The sequence below is a fragment of the Gastrolobium bilobum genome, unplaced genomic scaffold (assembly GCF_033153095.1).
Source record: "Gastrolobium bilobum isolate Gb01-03AN ecotype WA unplaced genomic scaffold, APGP_CSIRO_Gbil_v1 utg7722, whole genome shotgun sequence".
NCBI classification, from domain to species: Eukaryota; Viridiplantae; Streptophyta; class Magnoliopsida; order Fabales; family Fabaceae; genus Gastrolobium; species Gastrolobium bilobum.
This window is the reverse complement of record NW_026899615.1, coordinates 64,306-87,219: the sequence shown is the minus strand read 5'-3', so window position 1 is coordinate 87,219 and position 22,914 is coordinate 64,306. Positions and strand designations below refer to the sequence as shown.

The window sequence follows — 22,914 nt, the reverse complement described above, 5'->3', positions numbered from 1 at the left end:
TCCTCAGTCAAATCACCCTAAAACCTTATTCCTTAGTGTGTCGTCTCTCTTTGATGGGGAAGAGAAACTAGGGTTGTTATTTGACGTCTTGGGGACCATAACCCTTTATAGTGTTTTTATCTTTATTGTTGGGCCAATAAGCTCCCATTATACCTAGTTGGCCCAACACCGGTATCCACTCATTTGCCCATACTCACTTAGGAATCTATTTGGAATATTTAACTGATCACTTTAATTTACCCAATATATATAAATAGCACAATATAATTATTAATATAATATGTGACCCACAATGATTATTAGAAAATATAATTTCCTAACAATCTCCCACTTGGGCCACATATTAACTTGAGATAATTATATCATATATCTTTAGTGCGCAACTGTATGCTATTTTTCTTTAGATTCCTCCTTAGATACAATCTGGTCCACCTCCTATATCAATATGATATCATGGCGGCTTTTGTCACTTTCAAGCGTAACTAAACCTTCCATGGTCATCACACCAATATATTCAATGACATAGATCAAGTATGGATGAGTGGCATGGAAATTACGTGCAATGTGATCTTACCATGCCTATTTCCAACTGGTCCTACTTTAATCTTTATGAGATCAATCCTAAATTTTTGGCATACACAAAGCAGAAACACAAGCACAAAATATAATACATTCAGAGGGAAAATAACATTGAATTCTTTATTCTGCAGAAAACAAACATAAGAATATTTCATTTATTTATTTACAATAACATATTAAACTCCCACTAAACCGTAGTTTCATCGAACAAAACAACACCCATATGAGCAGTATGCTCGTGAAAGACCTTAGGCACTAAGCCTTTAGTAAGCGGATCCCAAGCATGGAGTTCGTCCCTATGTGTTCTATGAAAATCTGACCACTCTGAACTTTTTCTTTAACAACCAGAAACTTTATATCGATGTGCTTCGATTTTGAAGAGCTTCTGTTGTTGTTGGAGTACAACACTATATACCTGTTGTCACAATAAATATCTTAGTGGCCTTTCAACACCACTATATATGCAGCCCTGTGACAAAGTTTCGCAGCCATACCCCATGGTTGGATGCCTCAAAACAAGCTATGTTAATTCAGCGGCCATAGTAGAGGAAGCTTTGAGTGTCTGTTTTCACTCTTCCAAGAAATAGCTCCTCCAGCCAACATGTAGACATAACCTGACGTGGATCTTTTACTATCTTGGCATCCAGCAAAATCAGAGTCAGTATATATCGATTTGTAATTTAGTCCATCTAGACCTCTCGATATGTATATAATCTTTTGTTCTCTTTAAATACCGCATAACCCTCTTGGCTGCTTTCCAATGATCTTTGGATTGCTCAAGTATCTTCCTAACACTCCCACTATAAATGCTATATTAGGGCGAGTATTTAACCTACTTCCTACTGCCGAAGCATAGTACCTTTGTCATTTCTATCATCTCAAGCTTACCTTTAGGGCATTGGGCAGAAATAAAAGGCTTGTTAATCCTTCATGCCAAATCTATCCAAAATCTTTTCAATGTAGGCCTTTTGTGATAATTTAATATATTTAGCGCGATCTCGAAGTATTTATGCATCACCAAGGTCCTTCATCTGAAATTTTAATGAGGTTATGGTTTCATGCAATAAGCCTATATTTACTGGCAAGTAAGATATCATCAACATATTAAATTAAATAAAGCCATAGGTAGAATACAATTACTGGAAGCTGAAATAAAGTCTACCAAGAGAATGTCAATTTTTCCCAAAAATCTTTAAACCAGGTGTCCATGAAAGATCTCATCAGTGTGAGGATGTACTTATGGTTTGCATATAAATATATATATTATATATTATTATATATATGGCTTTGAGGTGAACTTAGTGGAAGATTGTGTGTATCACAAGTTCAGTGGGGCTTGAGTATATATTCCTGATACTATATGTTGATGATATCTTACTTGCCAGTAGCGATATAGGCTTATTGCATGAAACCAAGAAACTTCTCACTAAAAATTTTGAGATTAAGGACCTTGGTGATGCATCTTTTGTCTTAGGAATACAGATACTTCGAGATCGCGCTCAAGGTATCCTACGGTTATCACAAAAGGCCTACATTGAAAAGATTTTGGATAGATTTGGCATGAAGGATTGTACGTCAGGAGATACGCCCATATCTAGGGGAGACAAGTTTATCTCGCCCAATGCCCTAAAGGTAAGCTTGAGATGATAGAAATGACAAAGGTACCTTATGCTTCGGCAGTAGGAAGCCTTATGTATGCCCAGGTTTGTACTCGCCCTGATATAGCATTTATAGTGGGAGTGTTAGGAAGATACTTGAGCAATCCAGGAATGGATCATTGGAAAGCAGCCAAGAGGGTTATGCGGTATTTAAAGAGAACAAAAGATTATATGCTTACATATCGGAGGTCAGATGAATTAGAGATCGTCGGATATACTGACTCTGATTTTGCTGGATGCCAAGATAGTAAAAGATCAACGTCAGGTTATGTCTACATGTTGGCTGGAGGAGCTATTTCTTGGAAGAGTGTTAAACAGGCACTCGTAGCTTCCTCTACTATGGCCGCTGAATTTGTAGCTTGTTTTGAGGCATCCAACCATGGGGTATGGCTGCGAAACTTTGTCACAGGGCTGCATATAGTGAGTGGTGTTGAAAGGCCACTGAAGATTTATTGTGACAACAAGTCAGTAGTGTTGTACTCCAACAACAACAGAAGCTCTTCAAAATCGAAGCACATCGATATAAAGTTTCTGGTTGTTAAAGAAAGAGTTCAGAGTGGTCAGATTTCCATAGAACACATAGGGACGAACTCCATGCTTGCGGATCCGCTTACTAAAGGCTTAGTGCCTAAGGTCTTTCACGAGCATACTGCTCATATGGGTGTTGTTTTGTTCGATGACACTACGGTTTAGTGAGGAGTTCTTTATGTTGGTGTTCTATGTAAATAAATAAATGAAATATTCTTATGTTTGTTTTCTGCAGAATAAAGAATTCAATGTTATTTTCCCTCTGAATGTATTATATTTTGTGCTTGTGTTTCTGCTTTGTGTATGCAGAAAATTTAGGATTGATCTCATAAAGATTAAAGTAGGACCAGTTGGAAATAGGCATGGTAAGATCACATTGCATGTAATTTCCATGCCACTCATCCATACTTGATCTATGTCATTGAATATATTGGTGCGATGACCATGGAAGGTTTAGTTATGCTTGAAAGTGACAAAAGCCGCCATGATCTCATATTGATATAGGAGGTGGACTAGATTGTATCTAAGGAGGAATCTAAAGAAAAATAGCATACAGTTGCGCACTAAAGATATATGATATAATTATCTCAAGTTAATATGTGGCCCAAGTGGGAGATTGTTAGGAAATTATATTTTCTAATAATTATTGTGGGTCACATATTATATTAATAATTATATTGTGCTATTTATATATATTGGGTAAATTAAAGTGATCAGTTAAATATTCCTAAATTGATTCCTAAGTGAGTATAGGCTGAATGAGTGGATACCGGTGTTGGGCCAACTAGGTATAATGGGAGCTTATTGACCCAATAATAAAGATAAAAACACTATAAGGGTTATGGTCCTCAAGACGTCAAATAACAACCCCTAGTTTCTCTTCCCCATCAAGAGAGAGACGGCACACTAAGGAATTTGGTTTTAGGGTGATTTGACTGAGGAAGACTACAAACCCTAAGAGACAAGATAAAAGTTATTACGCTGCAATGGAGACAGGTATGCCTCCACCTTTATGTTTTTATTTCTTTATGATTTGATATGATGGATCTTGGCTTGTAGGTGATAGTTATCACCAAAAGGTTTAGAGGAATTAAAAATTCCAACATCATGTAGTCATACGAACACATAATCAGATTATTAGTTCAAATATATTCAATCCTTAAACAATTTAAACCATTGGAATCAAAGACTTGCATGAAACAATTCAAAAACAATGTAAAGATCATATTTTTAACCGAACAAAACTACTCTAACTTATCGATAGTAAAGTACCACTTAAAAGAAGCCTTGTAGGCATACACGAAAAGAGGGGGGGCACGGAAGAAGATATGACATATTGAAATGCTTTTTTATTTAAAAACGCGGGATTGTTATTTTTTTGCGTTAGTCATGGCAGTACTCAATGAATTAGTCTCATGACATGACAATGCTTGTGAGAATTTTTTTGTCAAAGACAAAAAAAAAAAACTATGTGGATCACTAACATTTATATTATAGGGACAATTTTTTTTTCTTTATTGCCATTATTATATTAATTTAACAATTAAGACAATAACTCCTCAGGTAGTTACCTCAGACCACGTACAAGAAAGTATAGTGATAAAGTCTCTGTTTCTTGACCCAACGAACGTAGTTCATTTGGCAACATAAAAATTAATATAATTCATACAAAAAAATTAATATAATAATGTACACAAAAATTAATATAGCTACAATTGTGAATAAACCCTGGCTCGAGATTTATCTCACAGCCAACTCAAAGAATTGAAATTTATGAAAATATTGAGGATCCACTCACCGTAAAAAGATACTTAGAGTTGATATATATATATATATATATATATATATATATATATATATATATATTCCCGTTTCTTAGACAGAAAAAGGAAATCCCGTTGAAATTGAAGGCAAATAATAACAGAAAAAGAAAAAAGAACATTGATTACAAAAAAAGGAGCGGTGGTATTTATATAGAGCTTTTCCTTTGCATATCTAACGAAAATCCACTAATCAAATTTCCATTTTTCTTTTTTATTTGTTTTTGTTTCTTTCTTTTTCTGTTATTATATTATTGATCTCATTTTTGTGAGCCACCCGAAATATTTTCCGTAACTAGTATTTTTGAGAAAAAAAAAAAAGTTTCAATGGTAAGTGAATTATTAATTAATATACGTTGTTAATTAATAACTGACTCATCATTGATTTATACAAGTTAGGCACAAACTTTAAATCGTAGAAGAAACTTTTTTTTTTCCAACATAGTAGATTTGGTCTTTAACCAAATAGGAATTAATATTTCTCATATTTCTCCTACACACAAAAGCGTGTGAAGCTATGTGAAGAGAAGATATAGGTCCCACACACTTTTATGTATGTGTAGAAGATAAAATTATCTCCTGCAATATAAGGAACAGTAATCCAAACCAAGTATGTTGGTTTTCAAATTTAATATTTTCTCTTAAACTAAAGTGTGGCTATTTATAAATTATAACTTCGTTGAAATTACCCATCCCTTGGAAAAAAGTAGCGAACAATTGAACTTAAAGCCTGTTTGTACATATTTGTTTTAGGTTAAAAGCTAATTTTAAATTAAAGCTAAAAAAAATACTTTAAAAAAAAATTACAAACCGTTTGATAATTATATAAAAATTTTAATTTAAAAATTACTTAAAACTGTTCATTTCAAAAAAATGCAAACATTTTTAAAAAAATTTGATATAACTTAAAAAAAAGTTTATCCTAATAACTTTTGGCTTTTTTTATTATATATTTTTTTATAAAAACTTGTTTGACCTAATTCTTTAAAAGAGAAAGAAAAAAAAAAGAGAAGTTAGGATTAGCAACCCATTCCGAAGAAAACCATCCATTTCTCTCATGTCTCAGAAAAAAAATGAGTGCTCCTATATATGGAGATGGAAGCCACAGAGCAGAATCCCCCAACCGATCAAAACGGCGTAGCCTCCCAACACTCTTCTTTGCGTCCCAAGCAATAATTAATGTCTTCACACTTAGAATAAAAGAAAAAAAATTAAAGAAAATTTTAAATATACTAAAAAATAAAAGAATATAAATAAAAAAAGAAAAAAAAACTTTAACTTAATATATAAAGAATAATCAAGAGTCAACTAAACTGTTACAATAGAATATTTTTGGGTGCTCAATCAAAATTACGGGCCTCAATTTAATCTCTTAGGGAGAAAAAAGTCTACTCGTGATTCCTCAGAATTCAAAAATAGACCCTGATATCAAAACCATGGTCCTCTAAAATTCAAAAAGACTCACATTAATTCCTCAAAAGGACTAACATGGGTCTATTTTGGAATTTAAAGGGATCATTAGTCGACTTTTTTTTAAAAAATTAAATTGAGTCTTATAATTTTTATTGATGACCTAAAATATATTTTATTCTTTTTCTTTTTCAAAAAATTTATGTGTGCACTTGCAAACAGATAGATCCGCCACTAGTCCCAAGGATAAAGTTCCTTGTCCCTGGTACACTCTCATTCCCTGTCTAGTCTTCAGATTCTGATTTTGAAATCACTGTTTTTTTTTTTTTCAAATCAATTAAATTTTGTTTCTAGTGGAGGTATCCTTAAAACTTTTGAGCACAGCTAGGGTCGACGATGTCCGTTCAGCCGTTGAGAGGTAATTCCCTTTTCTTTCCTCACTAAAATGCGATGCTTATTCACTTATGCTTGATTACTGTGTTCTCTTTTTATTATTCTCTTTTCTTGCAGATAACGTGCAAAGAATATGTGTCTGCATGTTATTTTATTTATTTATTTTCAATTTCGTGCATTGTAAGTGGTTGATTTGATTTGATTGCAATCATTCGGAAGTGGAAAGAAATGAAACTTCATTGATTCGGTTGCCTTGTCCTTGTTCGACTAATACATTCAATGAATATATTCTTGTGCAGAATCACGATTTTGGTTGTTTCCATTTAGACGGAAAATTTTGATTGTTTAACTCTTCGAGGCACCCATTATGAGTCATGACCGAACTTCTAGTCTGTAAGGCTTTCTCGCGGAACTAGCATGTGGCTAGAATTCTATATTCTAGATGGCCTCATGATATTTGTGACTCCCAAGCCATATATACGTGAAGCATTTTTAGGGGGCGTTTGGTTGAGGATAAATTTTATGAATAATAAGGAAATGTTATATATAGGAAAATGGTTAGAAAGTGAGATAGGTAGGAAAATGTAAAAAAAAGTTGTTTGATTGGAAAAAAAATTATCGGGAAAATTAGGTAACTTTATTGAAATCTATGTTTGGTTGTAGGTAAAATATAGATGGAAAAATTAGGTAACTTTACGAAAATAACCCTGTTTATAAAAAAAATTTACTGCTACTTTACCCGTACACAGGTTCCATGACTTGGTTTTGCTATTATGTTCTGCTTGGTGTGTCTTTTATGTGGGTAGTTGCAGTGCTTAGTTGCAACCCTCTCAGACCCAAGTTCTTCTCTAGTTGAAAAAGCAATTGGAGTACCCAAAACAATTGGAAATATGGAAAGATCGTTGGACAGAACTTTGCTCAGACTAGAAAATATGTATGCTGAATAAAAGCTTCGAACAAGTTGGATTAAAGATTTGGAAAGAGCCCCCATCCTCACATATTTCTCCTCCTAGCTGATTCTGTAGGGAGACTTGCTTCAGTTGTGTAATTTTCTCTCAAGCCTTGGTCCAGTTCATGTACACCCCTCCCCTCAAGCCTCGGTCCAGTTCTTCTCTCAAGCCTTGAAAGGGTACGCTCGTCAATTAGTTATTAAACACTCTGAGCAAATAGGTAGCAAAATCACAATACCACATCTACAAAGGGAAACTTTCGCCGGCAATTTGGACCAGATACATATGTAAGTGAGTTTCATAGCAATATGATTTATGTAGCCAAATTTCCAAAATCTTTCAACCAAACCTAGTCATCTTATAATCCCATTTCACATTTCCCCATCTTTTACATCAAAATCCTCCAACCAAACACCCCCTTAAAGAATTTTGTGAACTATCATTTAGAGAATAAAGCAATCAAATTTCTAGTAGTGCGCCGAAATGACATCTAATTTTAAACAAATATCTCTATATTTTTAATAGCCGTTACTTAAGCATTGCTTCTCCCTGTACTCTTTTTTTCAACTATTCATATATTATTGGGATGTAAATGTAACTTATATCAAGTGAGATTCCGTCTATTATATATAATCAAATAGAACATACTCAATTTTTAAAAAAAGTCTATTTAAAAAGCAATTCATAAGCTTTCTTTTATATACCGGGCTTATAAGTCTACATGCCGGTTTATATCATATTATTATTTTTAAATAAAATTATTATTTTAATGATTTTAAATAATAGAATAATATTATTTTAATTATTAAATATTTAATAGGATTGAACAAATTAATAGACCAAAAATTTTATTTTTTAAATATAGATCAGATCAAACTTATAATTTGTATCTACACGTATTAAAAGCCAGACCGTTATTTAATTCAAAATCTCATTTACATCTATTCTTTCCGTACATGCTATTCTTTTATTTTTTTTTGAATAACTCCGTACATGCTATTCTAAATGTTAATGTGGAGGAATGGAATCTAAATTTCAGGACGAATCTACTTTTTTCGACAGTATCAAAAGCTAGGGAATTAGATTCAATTTTTATCTCTGAATGCTGAAAATAAATTAAGAAGAGCATTTATGTTTGCCTATATATATATCCACCCGCCAAGTTTAATCTTGTGCTTGAGTCAATACTTGTGAGCGTATCAGAGAGAGAGAGAGAGCAATGCTGAGATCCAACGACTCCCACACCCACATGTCAGAAATTCGAAGGACTGAGGTCCCTCAATACCACAATGGTCACGTGGATATGAGGACTGTTTATGAGAGAGATGAGATTGAGGGAACCCAGTACCCCAACCACCACCACCACAGGCATCACAACCCAGAGACTCGTGAGAGGGTTGAAGTTGCAGAGTATGAGCGAGTACCAGCTGATTATGGGGTTCGTGAAGTCGTCTATGAAAAGGACGTGGATGTTGAAACCGACCAACGCTACCAGCGAAGGAACATGGGGTATTAATTAAGTTTGTTATGATCATGTCGCTATTTCGCTAAGCAGGTTATATAGTATATCAAAATCGCCACAGTGCGTGTGTACTTGTATTAAATAAATTCCTGCTTAGCAATCTGTGATGTCAAAATAATGTATCAAATATCAATAAAGATTACATAGCGGTATATATATGATATATCCATGTTTTATGTGTGTATATCGATGGTACTTAAATAGCGGTATATCCATGTTTTTGTCGCCACTTTTGAAATTTGAATCGATCGCATTATTTCAGTTCTCACTTTTGAGTTTCAATCATTGGTTGGCTTGAGAAAAAGCAACCAGCTACGAGCCGAATGGCTGAATTCAAGTAGTTAAGTTCAAGATTAATAAAAGTCCTTGATGAAAAATTAAAAAAATGAACGGCTTATTTTTATTTTGGTAATTGGGGAGGGCTGCAAGCTCAAAACTAAAATGTAAATTAATTTTAGAAAAAAAAATATATCTAATATTACTTTAAACAACTTTATCTAATGTTAACTAAAACGATGTCATTTTTTGTTATAAAAAAAAAATTAGAATAATAAAAACTATTATAACTCTGAAATAAATTAAAATTACAAACACACCATGATTTTTGCTTCAAAATAATGTCGTTTCGATAAACATTAGACAAAGTTATATAAGGTAACAAAAAAACAAACCGATTAATTTTATACGATTATTTAATTATATATTGTAACATAATTATATTGACTTTTCAATTAGTTACTATTATAATTAAACGATCTAAATAATAATGTAGTACTATATGGTTGCATCATAATATTAAAAAAATGACTTGACAATAGATAAAAAATGAACTAAACATTTTTGTTTTTATTTCTTTACAAAGTATTTCTATGTTCTATTGTGGGCAGTTTGATAGCCGTCAAGCTAATAACAAATAGATGTAGATTATTAGATACATTTTAGGGTTTTACATCTATCATTTAACATGACCACAACAACTTTCCCACACACATAACATTTTGTGAGACCTGCAATTTTTGAAAAAAAAAAAAAAAATCTCCGGCACGCAAAACGAATCTCTATAACATAACACAATCATTTTTTCTACCACATAACTCTTATAAAACCTTACATTTTATTAAGGTTATGCTATAAAACACTTGAATGCAAAATGACTTCATTTAGATCGGTTAATGTTTGGGAAAATTACTCTTTCATCACTTATCATTCGAGCATGTATTATTTAATTCTCTGTACCTAATTTTAAACTTGTCACTTAAACTCCTCATAATTATAACACGTATAATTCAATTTCCAAAGTGTTAAAAATGTCCTTATAATACAATAATTTTAAAATATTCATAAAAAATAAAACACTAAATTAAAAGTGAAAATTAAGAAATATCCCTAATTAACAAATAAATCTTAAAATATCATATAAATTTAGTATTAAAAATAATTTATTTGTGAATCAATGAAATGATATGTATTATGTAAAATTCTCAAATAACATGCTTAAATTTTTTTCTCTAGTATAAATTTTCGGGCAAAAAAATTAATTTAATGCTTTTTAATAAAATAATTACGCATTTATTACAATTTTAGAAATAATTACGGATCTACTGCACAATGTGACGCCCCTTTTAAGCGTCACATGTGACGCCCCATTGAAGCGTCTCACCCTAAGGGGAGACGGCCCAATGAGGCGTCACACTTGAGCCTTATATATTCCCCTACCACTCTATTCACTCTTCACACCTCTTCTCTCACTCTTCATATCTTTTATCTACCAAAATTCCTAACATCATACATACATAATCCTTTATCTTTAATTTAGTATTTGAATTCTATTTCTTATTCTATTTAAGAATGAGTTCACATCCTAATTTTGTTCGTGTTGTGTTATATTACAATGGTAGGAAGGTAGAAGGTCGACGAGGTGTCATGTCTGAAGGTGAAAAAAGGCTGACACGTATCCAACGCAACGCAACCATTGGCGAACTGCATCAGAGAATTCGGCAGAAGTCAAGTCTTCAAGGCAACCAATGTATCACTCAGATCACGACAAGGTTATGACAATGTGATAAATACATTAGTTTGCAAGTGGTTGACGATGAAGACGTGGAGATGATAATGAAAGAATTTTTCAACCAGTCAAGGACAGATTTTCTGGAGTTTTATGTGGACATCGCCGCAGCGGAGAATGTTCCATTACCGGTGAGGTTAGTTGATTTAAATTCTGCCCGTCTTCCATCTTCGTCTGCCGCTCACGCGTCTCCAGTTGGTAACATTTCTGAGGGAGATGAAAATGATCCGACTTGGGAAAAGCACGACGAAGACGACGACGATGATGATGAAAATATCGCAATGGAAGAACGTCTTCTGGCGGAGGATGCCAGTGCTTCAGAAGGAGATGAAGGTGGTGAGATGGGTGCGTCTCAAATCCCAGTATACTATGAACCAGTGGTTGCGCAAATGCCGCAGTTGCATGACGTTGCGTCTGCCTCATTAGGTAATCATCATGAAGGTAATTGATATAATTTGCATATACTTGAATAGATACCTGATTTAATACCTGATTTAGGAATTTTGTATTAAAAAGTTGTAATTATCAGATGTAGGTGACGAAGCTGTTATTCCTTTTTGGGAAGGAATTCCGCATTATTTGTACATTGATTGGAGTTATCGGAGCGAACAAGAATCATGCACTGATGAAACTCACTGGCCAGTGGCTCCGCGCCAAAAACAGCAGCACAAACAGCGAGTCAATCCTCGGATGTAGATCCGGTAACGACAATGCCGTCAGTAGGCAATCCCAATATGCCGGCCACATCCTGCAAGGTGATAGTCATCTCACCTTGGGTCATGTGGAAAGTATGTGTCTCTGGTCTCCACCTCTCAACCAGAGCACTAATTAATGGGGCATCAATCTGAAATAAATTATACAATTATCACGTGTTAACGAATGGTATTGAATAATCACATAAATACAAAACGCCGTAAATTGCATACCTGGATATGTCGCATCCGGGCAACATGTATAAATCCAGCCTGTGTGAGGTAGTTTGTGACCACCTCTGGAATGGCGTCGATAGGTGGCCCCCCTGTGGTTTCCCACGCCTGGTCTTCAGTCTCCTCACATGCTCTGTATTCCACACTCGCTGCGAAATATGGGCACTCTGCGTCCTCTTACGAAGGATGTCCCATCTATAAGGCCCAGGTATGATGTACATGCTAGGATCGGTAGGCTCTGGATTTGATGCAGAACCCGAAGATGATGATGAATCAGCTATGACCGTATGTGCAATAGAGACTTGAGTGTATATATTTTTTGATTTGATGAGCGTATATATTTAACTTAATTGTGCAATAGAGACTTGAGTGTATAATTGCTTTAGCTCTTCCTAGCGGTCGGAATTATTAATAAGAGTTGGGTGTGAGACAAGACAAGTAAGACACGCTTAAGGAAATTATAAAATTAAAAATAAAAAATAAAAAACCCATAAAATTTCAAATCTTAGACAAAGCAATTGATGAGAGTGTTAGCAGTAAAGAGGTAGCCTATAACAAGGGAAAATAATTATTAATAGATTAAAAGACAATTCGGTATCTCAACCAAAAATTTAATAGGTTTTAGGTCGTTTCAGACTTTCAGTTATATGATTCTAATTTAGTTTAGTTTTTTTATTAATGTGGGACTTCATCACTCATATACAGGGGTGAAAGTGGGTCGGGCCGGCCTACACCTGCCCTAACATATATCAGGCCATACTCGGCCTATTATATACAGTCAAATATAACAAGCTCGGGTTTATAATACAAGCCTATTTAGAAAATAGGTCATAAGCTTTTTTCTACATACCGGCCATAAATCTACAAGCTAGCCTATATCATATTATTTAATTTAAATAACATAAAATAATATTATTCACAGTAGTACCAAATGGTGATAGCTCAATTGATGCATGTGAGCCGGGTAGGTGTGGAAGAACCTATGTTCAATCTCCACCCATACCACATTTGGGAGGGGCATAAGATTTATACCAATCTCTACGAATCAACATTTAGTTCTGGAGGAAGAGTTATTGATGCTTATCATTCTAACTTGGCTGAAGATATCATCCAAGCCTTAATATATGGTGGAGATTGACTACGTAATAAGTATGACTAGAAAAAAAAGACATAAATTTAATCAATTGAAATTATTTTATAATTTAATTATATTTTATTAAAGAGTAAATATCTTTTTTGGTCCTCAGCAAATTTCACGATGCCCGCTTTAGTCCCTAGCAAATAAAAAGGCTATTCGTGGTCTCTAAGAAATTCAAAATGGACCCATTTAGTTGAAATCGTGGTCCCTCACAAATTCATTAGTCCCTCAAAAGGACTAAAATGGATCCACTTTGAATTTCTTAGGGACCACGAATAACCTTTTTATTTGCTAGGGACTAAAGCGGGTATCGTAAAATTTGCTGAGGACCGAGAATGGTATTTACTCTTTATTAAATTTGAATAGAAATCTGATTTTATATTTTATGTGGGAGGAACCAACATCTCAGCATGTAAGATTGCCTATACGAATGTATTAAAAGGTTTTTTTGTTTCTGATTTTTTTTTTCCTATTATTTAATTTTTTTTTTGTTTTATACATTTACAAATTGTTTGTCAACTTATGTAACCTTGGAATTGTATTTGCAGAGGAGAGAAGATGGTGATACGTTTTTGATTGCTTCTGAAAGTGACATAAATGCAGATTGTGATGAGTTGTTATTGTGATTCATGGTTCTGTTTGGACGTTAAAATTATGATTTTTGTTTTAACAATAGATTTTAAGTATTTTGTGAAGTTGATTCATGGTTCTGCTTGGAAGTTAAAAATTAACAAGCCAACGGGCTTGGCTAGGCCATTTGTTTTTTTTTTATAAATGGGCCAAACCAGGCTAACAGTTAAACTCGTACTATGTTATCGGATCAGGTCAAATTAAAATATATTGGCATAAACTTGGATTTTTCGGGACAAAGTTCAACCCAACCCATTTTTACCCCTACTTATATAGTTACACTTGTATTCCCAATATTCCTTCATTAAGTGTGAGTTTCAAGCTCGTATTTGCTCCCCTTTAAGGGAAAACTTTTTTGAATATTATTGTAATTATTCACCAAGTTCTTGCCACTACAACATGGATTTGGAAGGCTTACAAAACCGAACATCAACAACTATTTTGAAATACTTAGTCCACACATGCCAATCAACATTTGCATTTGATACCACTATTATGCAATGAAAATTTAAACCCTTAAGACATTGAATTTATGAGTCATTTTACTTATAAGTTTCTTGTTTAACACATTATTTCTTAATGTGGAATTTTACTATTCACATTTGAATTCTCACTAAAGAGAACTTCTTTGAGGACAAAAATAAAAACACCACATTTTGGGAAAAGACAATCCAATATATCACACTTCTAAACTCTTTTTTTATTTGTCATGTTTTAAGTGTCATTGGCCCCACTAACGAGACCAATTTTGCCACGTCACACACACAAAAAATTTCATTGTTTGCGTCAACTAAATCAAATGATACAGTAATATATGTGCTTAAGACATAGGCGAAGCTGGAAGTTTTGCTCATCAGCGAGGAGAAAAGTTTTGGTGGATTAGGACCACCAAAATTTAGTGGTCCCTTTTGTATTTGCACAATTTTTTTTCACTTTATTCATTTGATGGAGCAAGTAAAACTTAAACGTGATCATATAAAAAATTGTGACATGTTGAAATGTCATTTTTTTTTTAAAAACATGGCATCGTAATTTTTGTGCGTTAGTCATGGCAGTATTCAATGAATTAGTCTTATGACCATTGTTCTCAAAAATTAGTGTAAAAATATAAAAATTTACATTTTTAAAAAAGTGATACGTGTTAAAACGCAAATAAAAACTGATAAAAATGCTGTATAAAAATAGTAGAAACATATGTTTCTACGTTTTTACTTAAACCAAAAAACTAAACAGGATCTTATACGAAAAAAAAAATGAATCAGGTCAACTTTTAACCCATGATCCAAGTTAAAAAAGAACTTGCTTCCATTTCCCCCAAATCAAAATGCATAATATCTTCTTCTAGCTATTTGAAAAAAAAATAAATTCCTCAAGTTAGATTGCTATTGTAGAGAAAGAAGAGAGTAAAGCCACTGGTGAAAAGTTTGAGTATCAAGTTGAGGTGAATTTTGAATCAATCGATTACATTTTATTTCAAATGAACTTGTTATAGGAGTAAGAGAAGAGGACATGCAACTGATGCTAGATTTTGTGTTTGATTTGAATCAATTAATATAATTTAGAATTTTTAAAATTTATTCTTTTGATGTTTTGGAACTTGGTTGTAAGAGTTGTTAAACTCTTTTTTTATTTTTGGACTTATGTCTTATATAATTATGTGACACATATTTTAAATATGAAGTTGTTCATTAAACTTAAGTAGTTACTTATATGATATATATATATATATATATATATATATATATATATATATATAATTTTGTATCTTGATCTTAAATACTAAAATTTTACGTTTCGTATCATTTTCACCATTTTTTTCCGTTACTATATAAAAACTTGATTTTGACAATATTGCTCGTCACAATGTTTTTGTGAAAAACAAAAGAAAAACTATGTGGGTCTCTAATATCTATATTATATGGACAATTTTTTTTGACTTATTGGCATTAGTATATTAATGTGAGACCACGTACAAGAAAGTATAGTGATAAAGTCCCCGTTTCTTGGACAGAAAAAGGAAATTCTGTTGAAATTGAAGGTGAATAATAACAGGAAAAGAAGAAAGAACAGTGATTACAAAAAAAAAAAAGGGAGGGGTGGTATTTATATAGAGCTTTTCCTTTGCATATCTAACAAAAATCCACTTATCAAATATTCATTTTTTTCTTTACTTTTTCTTTTATTATATGATTGACCTCATTTTTGTAAGTCACCCGAAATATTTTCTGTAAGTATTATTTTGAGAAAAAAAATTAATGGTAAGTGAATTATTGATTAATATAGGTTGTTAATCAATAAATGACTCCTCATCGATTTATACAAGTTAGGCACAAACTTTTTTTTTTTTTAGAGTAATCTTAAAGGTATTCTCTGGCCGTAACCGAAGACTAATCTCCATCGAGCACTGTCGGACCCTTTCGAGGACGACTCTCTCAAATTTTTCTTTTTCATTTCCAAGACTCGAACTCGAGATCTCTGATTATGGAGTCTAAGCTCCTTACCACATGTGCCAAAGGAGTTTGGTAAGACGCAAACTTTAAATAGTAGAAGAAACATTTTTTTTCTTTTCAACATAATAGATTTGGAGCATGTTTGGTTCCTCTTTTTTAAAAGTAACTTTTATCTCTTTCTTATTTTAAAAGTATTTTTTATAAAAGTTAAAGTTATTTATATTTTTATAAAAATATTTAGTTTTTGAAAAAAATATTTGACTTTTGACATCTGTTTTTTTTAGAAGTTAAAATTTTTAGTTTCTGAGAAAAGTAAGTTTTTGACTTTTTGTGTAACTTCTGTTTTTTTTTTAAAGTAGACATCCAAACAAACTATAAAAATGAAAAGTACTTTTTTTCAAAAAAAAAAATAGCTTTTTGAAAAAAAAAAGCTCATCGAAATGGGTTCTTCATCTTTTAAGTGTGCCTATTTATAAGTTATAACCTCGTTGAAACTACCCAGTCCTTTGAAAAAAATTGCGAACAATTGAACTTTGTATATAAGCGATTTCTGAAAAAGTAGTAGAAGCATTCGTATTCGGGTTTTCCCGCCCATTCTGAAAGAAAACCCTGGATTCATTCCTCTCATTCTCAGTCACAGAAAAAAAATGAGTGCTCCTATGGAGATGGAGACAACAGAGCAGAATCCCCCAACCGATCAAAACGGCGACGCTTCCCAACACTCTTCTTTGCTTCCCGAGGACAAAGTTCTCGTCCCTGGTACACTCTCATTCCCTTTCTAGTCTTAAGATTCTGATTTTGAAGTCACTCTTTTTTTTTGAAATCGATTTAATTTTGTTTCTAGTTGAGGTATGCTTAAAACTTTCGAGCACAGTTAGGGTCGACGATGTTCGTTCAGCCGTTGAGAGGTGATTCTCTTTCCTTTCCTCACTAAATTTATTCACTTAATGCTTTATTATTGTGTTCTCTTTTCATTGCCAATTGCGAAATCAAGTAATCGAATTTCTTAGCCTCATGTTTGTTTTGCTGGCGTACTGATTTTTTCAGGATGCTTGAAAAGAGGAGTTTGAGCTATATTGGTGGACCCATTCCCGTGCCTCTTGATGAGACGTTTCTTGCAGATAACGTGCAAAGAATTTGTGTCTGTGATGCAGGCATGTTGTTTTATTTATTTAATTTCAATTACCTGCATAGTGGTTGATTTGATTTGATTGCTATCATTCTGGAGTGGAAAGGAATGAAACTTCATTGATTTGATTTCAAGTATGGATTTTTTTTTTTACCAATCTGAAATTCCATAAAGACTCTCGGTCCCCTTAGTGAAGTGAGTTGAGAGTCTTAACAAAAATGGAAAACTGGTGTTAAAAGGACAAGAATAATGGAATTTGACTCTTGAGCTTTCGAAGCAATCATTCCCTAGAGAGAGAGAGAGATCTATTTCTGCATCTCTGATTCTGATGGTGGTAAGATACTTTTTTTTGTAGATGAAGGGATGCACAATGATAACATTCTTTTGTTCTGGCAAGTCAAGCCTGTTGTACATGTCTTTAAGGTGATTCTACTGACTTGGTTTTATTGATTATGTATAGATCTCAGTCTCAGTTTTCCTTGGTTGCCTTATCTTTGTTTGACTAATATATTCAATGAATATATGGCCCTATGATATCTTCTGTTCTGTTTTTTTTAGTATTGTAACTTGGTCAAATGATCTTAGCATATATTAGTGAAAGAACCATCTAAGTTGTTAACAATGCAATTTTTCATTATATATCAGTATCACATTACCTCAATGTATACTCGTCTCTTTAGTCTAGACTCTAGAAACTCTTTCTCCTGTTTTTATTTTCAGTTGAAGAGCAGCTCAAAACTTCATGAGTTTTGTCTGAATTTTGCTTTGTCAGCTTAGCGAGGAAGGACCATGTGAGGATATAAGCTCTGATGGTCAGTCTTCTAGCTTCAATGAATGGATTCTTCCTGCAAAAGAATTTGATGGCATGTGGGAAAGGTTTTTACATCTTAGTGGATTATGCTTTTCTTCAACTAGTTTTATAATGTTGTTATTTTTCTTATAATTAATAATAAAATTCTAAATTAATTTACCCTGCACTATCAACCATTGCTTTTGCAGCTTAATATATGAATCTGGTCTAAAGCAACGGTTGTTACGTTATGCAGCAAGTGCTTTGCTCTTTACTGAAAAGGGTGTTGATCCATTCCTTGTTTCATGGAACCGGTAAGCACTGGAAATATTTGATTAGTTTAGCATTGCCTCTGACTTTCTGTGTATGGTCTTCAATTCTGAATCTTTGTTTTACAATTGAATGCATGTTCTGATGTTCATGCCCATGATCTTACCTGGCAGGCAATATGCATAATATTTCTTCGAGATATAATAAATAAACTTTGATTTTGGGACATTTGAAAAACAACTGAGTACAACTGCAGATTAAGCTGGACATTTGTTAAGAGACTTGCTTTAAATTCCTTAAAGAGAAAAAGGTTTGCAGCATATGGAACTATGACAAATGAAAGTTTTTTGACAAAATCTTGCTCAAATTCTTTGCAAACCTTAGAAACTACGAAAAGGACTGAAAAATAAGAACAAAGGTAGGAGAACAACAACTTGCTGATGGTGGGCCTATAATTCTTCCTTTTCTTTTAGGCGGTGACTCCCACTGAAAGTGAATTACTTATAACTAAAAAAATAGCGTTTAGACTGTTTTCTATATGGAAAAGTTAAAAAGAAACATGTTTCTTTATCGTCTTTTTGATCTAATTTTAATGCTGCGTTAGTAAAATCGCTTGGGGAAGCAATAGTGGGAAGTCCATCTATAAACTTCAGGGAGATGATTGAACTATGAACATATCATGATGTTTTGGGGACTTTTACATATTTGCAGAATAATTCTTTTGCATGGACCCCCTGGAACTGGAAAGACGTCTTTATGTAAAGCATTAGCTCAGAAACTATCAATTCGATTCAATTCAAGGTGCACTGATCTATTATTGACATTTTTTAATATAACTATTTTTCTAACGAAACAAGTAAATAGAGGGAGCAACATTAACTTACCAGTTTTTTTTTTTTTTCACACTTAGGTACCCTCAGTGCCAACTTGTTGAAGTGAATGCACATTCTTTGTTCAGTAAATGGTTCTCCGAAAGTGGCAAGCTGGTATGCATGTATGCCTTTACTTTTGGTTTATGTCTCTTTCATAGATTTGCTTATTGACTTTTCTTCATGCTCTTATTGTTATTTCGCTTCAATATTGCTTGTATTGGTGGGTTTGGCAATCAAGATCAATTCCTGTTAAGTAATAGGCTCGGGGCATTGAGTTTCCTGTATTTATCGGTGCTCTCTCAGGTTGCTATCAAGTGAGATCAAAGGATGGGTTGACTCAAGTGGCTACGAACACCTAGATACGTGAGGCATGTAAAACAATAATATAGCATAGAGAGATGGCATTACAGTATAGAAATGGAAATGAAACTGATAACAGCAAGCTTTTGAGAGGCCTGATCTCTCCCCTTTACAACTTCTCACTCAAATCTAGCTTACCCCCCTCCTTTCTCCTCTCTATTCATATGCCTCTCCCCTCCTGAAGTTGTTACAGCTGCCTTAACTAATTTTCCCGCCCTGGGTCCACTCACACTTTCGTGTTTTGGCCCTTGCTTGGGGTGCTATAATCCCCTGTATACCCGTCTAGAATAAACTCTAGTAACCGGTGACTTAACACATTTGCAAACTATTGTTAGACTATTAGTATTTAGAAAAAGCAAAAAGAAACTTTAGTTACCATCATTTTTCATTGTCAGTGTTGCTTTGGAATTGAAACATATAATTCACACATCTTAGTATTAGTCAGGTTTTGGAAGCCAGAATGTTGGAGTATTTGGCTTCTTAGAATTGGCTCTGTAAAAAGAAAGCTCACAGAAGATGCTTGCTCTGGTAGATGGTGCTGGATGGATTCTTTTGGTGCGTGGATTCGGGTACTAGTATGGGGTACAACAAAAGTTTTACAAATTAGGGTACCGGTACCGGATAATATATGATACAAAAATAAAATTTAAACAAATAGGTAATTAAAGCAGATTAGAATTACAATGTTCATAACATTCTAATTCTAATTTTTGAACTAAACTCCATAAAGTACATCAAGCGCTTGAAATGCGCGAGGACACAGGTGAAGTAGCAGTTAGCAGCTTGAACTTAATACCATTTTATTAAGATGCTTAACCTAGACGTAATCAAACATATTCAATGACAAATTTTGAAAAATAAAAAACAAGTGTACCAAATGCCCACCCATACCGGAAACATACTGGTGCGGGTACCACTATGTATAATGGTATGGATACATAGTGGTACTGAAACCATATAGGAGTATTCATGTGTCGTAGTTGAGTTTCCATCGTTTATGTATAGGGCCTGGGCAACTTTGTTGCAGTTTTAAGCCTCTTTTGCTGTCTGTTTCCTTTTAGTTTGTTTTCGTAGGAGGATGCCTTCCCCCCCACCCCACCCCACCCCCACATTGATAGCTTTTATTTTGTCCCTAATATGTTTTATGAACAATATGTTTTATTGAACTCATAAACTGAATAAGTTCTTTCACTTAACTATAATTTAAGAGTCCCGTATATCATGAGTATTATTTAATTATATCCATATTGGAATTTGCGGAATTTTGAATCAAGGAGGGTAATAAGTCAAATTGTGAAATTGCCTACCATAACGATGCTGTATGCTATACATGAATTGTTTTTGTATTGTTTGTATATTTTATAGGTAAATGTGTTTCTTTGTTTTCTAGGTAGCAAAACTTTTCCAGAAGATTCAAGAAATGGTCGAAGAAGAAAGCAATCTGGTATTTGTTTTGATTGGTGAGGCATAGCAGGACAAAATTTAAATAAAGCCCATATATTTTTCTCATATGTCTACTTGAGTATACGTGCTTGTGATCCTGCAGATGAAGTCGAAAGCCTTGCTGCTGCTAGAAAAGCTGCTTTATCTGGTTCTGAACCTTCAGATTCTATTAGGGTAAAACCCTCCCTCCTGTCCTCTCTTCGAGAATATACTCCCTTCCTCGAGGTGTATATTTGTGTATTAATACGAGTTCAATCTGAATATGCAATATCAGGTTGTCAATGCGTTACTAACTCAGATGGACAAGTTGAAATCATCTCCAAATGTGATAGTTCTGACTACATCCAACATAACTACTGCTATCGGTAAGCCTAAATCAAGTTCCCATTCATTCAATTTTGCGGCTTCTGTCCTTGTAAGTTATGTCCTTCCCTCTCCATTTGAATAGTCACATCTATTTATGTCAGTCTACTTTACAAGAGAAGAACTGAAGATGTAGCTTCCCAATATGAGCATGCAGTGAATTCTTGATTTTTGTCAAGATTCACGGTGGAAATTGGAAGCTAGTACTATGTATTTGAAAAAAAAAAAAAAAAAATCCCCTAATAAACCTGGACTAGCAAGAGTAATCCTTGTATATCAAGTCACAAAGGAGCAGTGGAGCAATTTTACCACTGCTGTAGTCTTGCCCTCGTAAGCCAGTACTATGAATAATGTTTTTTCTTTTCCACTAAGCATCTGTTTGAAGGCGAGCCTTGGAGCATCGGGCTTGCCCACTAAGCATCTGTTTGGGGAATTGAAAATCAAGTTGGTACTTGCTACAAAATAAAGCACGGACTTCTGATGCCAGCATAAGCACCAGAACAATAAATAATATGCCCGGATCCGAAATTAACAATACTCCAATATAAAACACATCACAACAAAAGCCCTTTCCCCACTAGGTGGAAACATCACTCTAATGTCCTGTTAAACTAGTTTCTTCAGTAGACCCTTCCTCTATATATATATATATTTTTTTGAAACACATGATTTCACATACTGCAGATCATACAATTTATCAATTTTATTGCAGATATTGCTTTTGTTGATCGAGCTGATATCAAGGCATATGTTGGTCCCCCAACTCTTCAAGCTCGGTATGAAATATTAAGGTCTTGCTTGCAGGAGCTGATGCGTACAGGGATCTTAACTAGTTTACAGGTGCATAGAGTTTTCAATCTTGTCCAGGATTTTTTTTTTTTTAAAAACAAGGCATTAGTATTCTAACATTTATTCCGATTTAGACATTTTGGCTTGTTAATCTTATGGCTAATCATACTGAATTGGTTAGGATTGTAAGAATGTCATGCTTCCAAATTATGCTAGCGCAAAAGAGGGGTTGAACCCACCAGATTTTCATGAGGCTGCTGCATCCATGCAACTGTGCAAGCTACTACTTGAAACTGCAGAGGCATGTGAGGTAGGAACAAATTCTACTTGTGGATCTTGAACCTCACGATCCTTTGGTTGACCTTTAATCTTAGCTACTGTTTTTGATCTGTTTACAGGGAATGAGTGGAAGGTCTTTGAGAAAGCTTCCATTTTTGGCACATGCTGCCCTTGCCAATCCTTTTGATTGCAACCCTATTAAGTTCCTATGTACAATGATAGAAACAGCGAAGAGGGAACGTTCTGAGCTTCCTGACTAAAATAACTGAAGTTTTCAATTAAAAAAGTGTCAATCAAAAGTGTAACGCTTGCGTCAACTGCATTTTAGTGCGCTAAATGTTGATGCAGCAGTGATGTTTATTTATTATATGCAATTATCAGGGTCTAGCAGTACTAAACGGCTGATCCCAGGGAGACTAAGCTGGATAAAACGATGCGTTGGCCTTAGTATCTAAATAAGTTTTTAGGCTAAAAAATACGACTGGGGTCCTATAAACTTTAAGACTTATTTCCTCGAGTGGATCGGTATTAGCAGAACTTGCATACTTTA

At 33.8% G+C, this 22,914-nt stretch overlaps 1 protein-coding gene and 1 long non-coding RNA gene across 2 annotated transcripts; both read left to right on the top strand.

Moving 5' to 3' along the window:
* The first annotated feature begins 6,879 nt into the window (after positions 1 to 6,879).
* LOC133291973 (uncharacterized) lies at positions 6,880 to 9,044 on the top strand. Its single transcript, XR_009748849.1, has 2 exons — positions 6,880 to 7,625; positions 8,378 to 9,044. It is a non-coding gene; the product is annotated as an uncharacterized LOC133291973 (long non-coding RNA).
* A 7,672-nt stretch (positions 9,045 to 16,716) lies between these two features.
* Positions 16,717 to 22,624, top strand: LOC133291972 (pachytene checkpoint protein 2 homolog). Its single transcript, XM_061490334.1, has 14 exons — positions 16,717 to 16,828; positions 16,914 to 16,977; positions 17,117 to 17,223; positions 17,554 to 17,621; positions 17,971 to 18,074; positions 18,198 to 18,302; positions 18,970 to 19,059; positions 19,169 to 19,244; positions 20,881 to 20,950; positions 21,037 to 21,107; positions 21,208 to 21,298; positions 22,009 to 22,136; positions 22,267 to 22,395; positions 22,484 to 22,624. The coding sequence occupies exons 1-14, from the start codon at positions 16,717 to 16,719 to the stop codon at positions 22,622 to 22,624; spliced, it is 1,356 nt and encodes a 451-aa protein (XP_061346318.1).
* Positions 22,625 to 22,914: the final 290 nt, after the last annotated feature.

What these genes read in the sequence shown, in the direction of transcription:
- LOC133291972 (XM_061490334.1), top strand. Translation starts at nt 16,717, where the DNA reads ATGAGTGCTCCTATGGAGATGGAGACAACAGAGCAGAATCCCCCAACC. An exon ending in GGACAAAGTTCTCGTCCCTG is followed by an intron (nt 16,829 to 16,913) that starts GTACACTCTCAT and finishes TTTTGTTTCTAG; the next exon opens with TTGAGGTATGCTTAAAACTT. An exon ending in CTGTTGTACATGTCTTTAAG is followed by an intron (nt 17,622 to 17,970) that starts GTGATTCTACTG and finishes TTGCTTTGTCAG; the next exon opens with CTTAGCGAGGAAGGACCATG.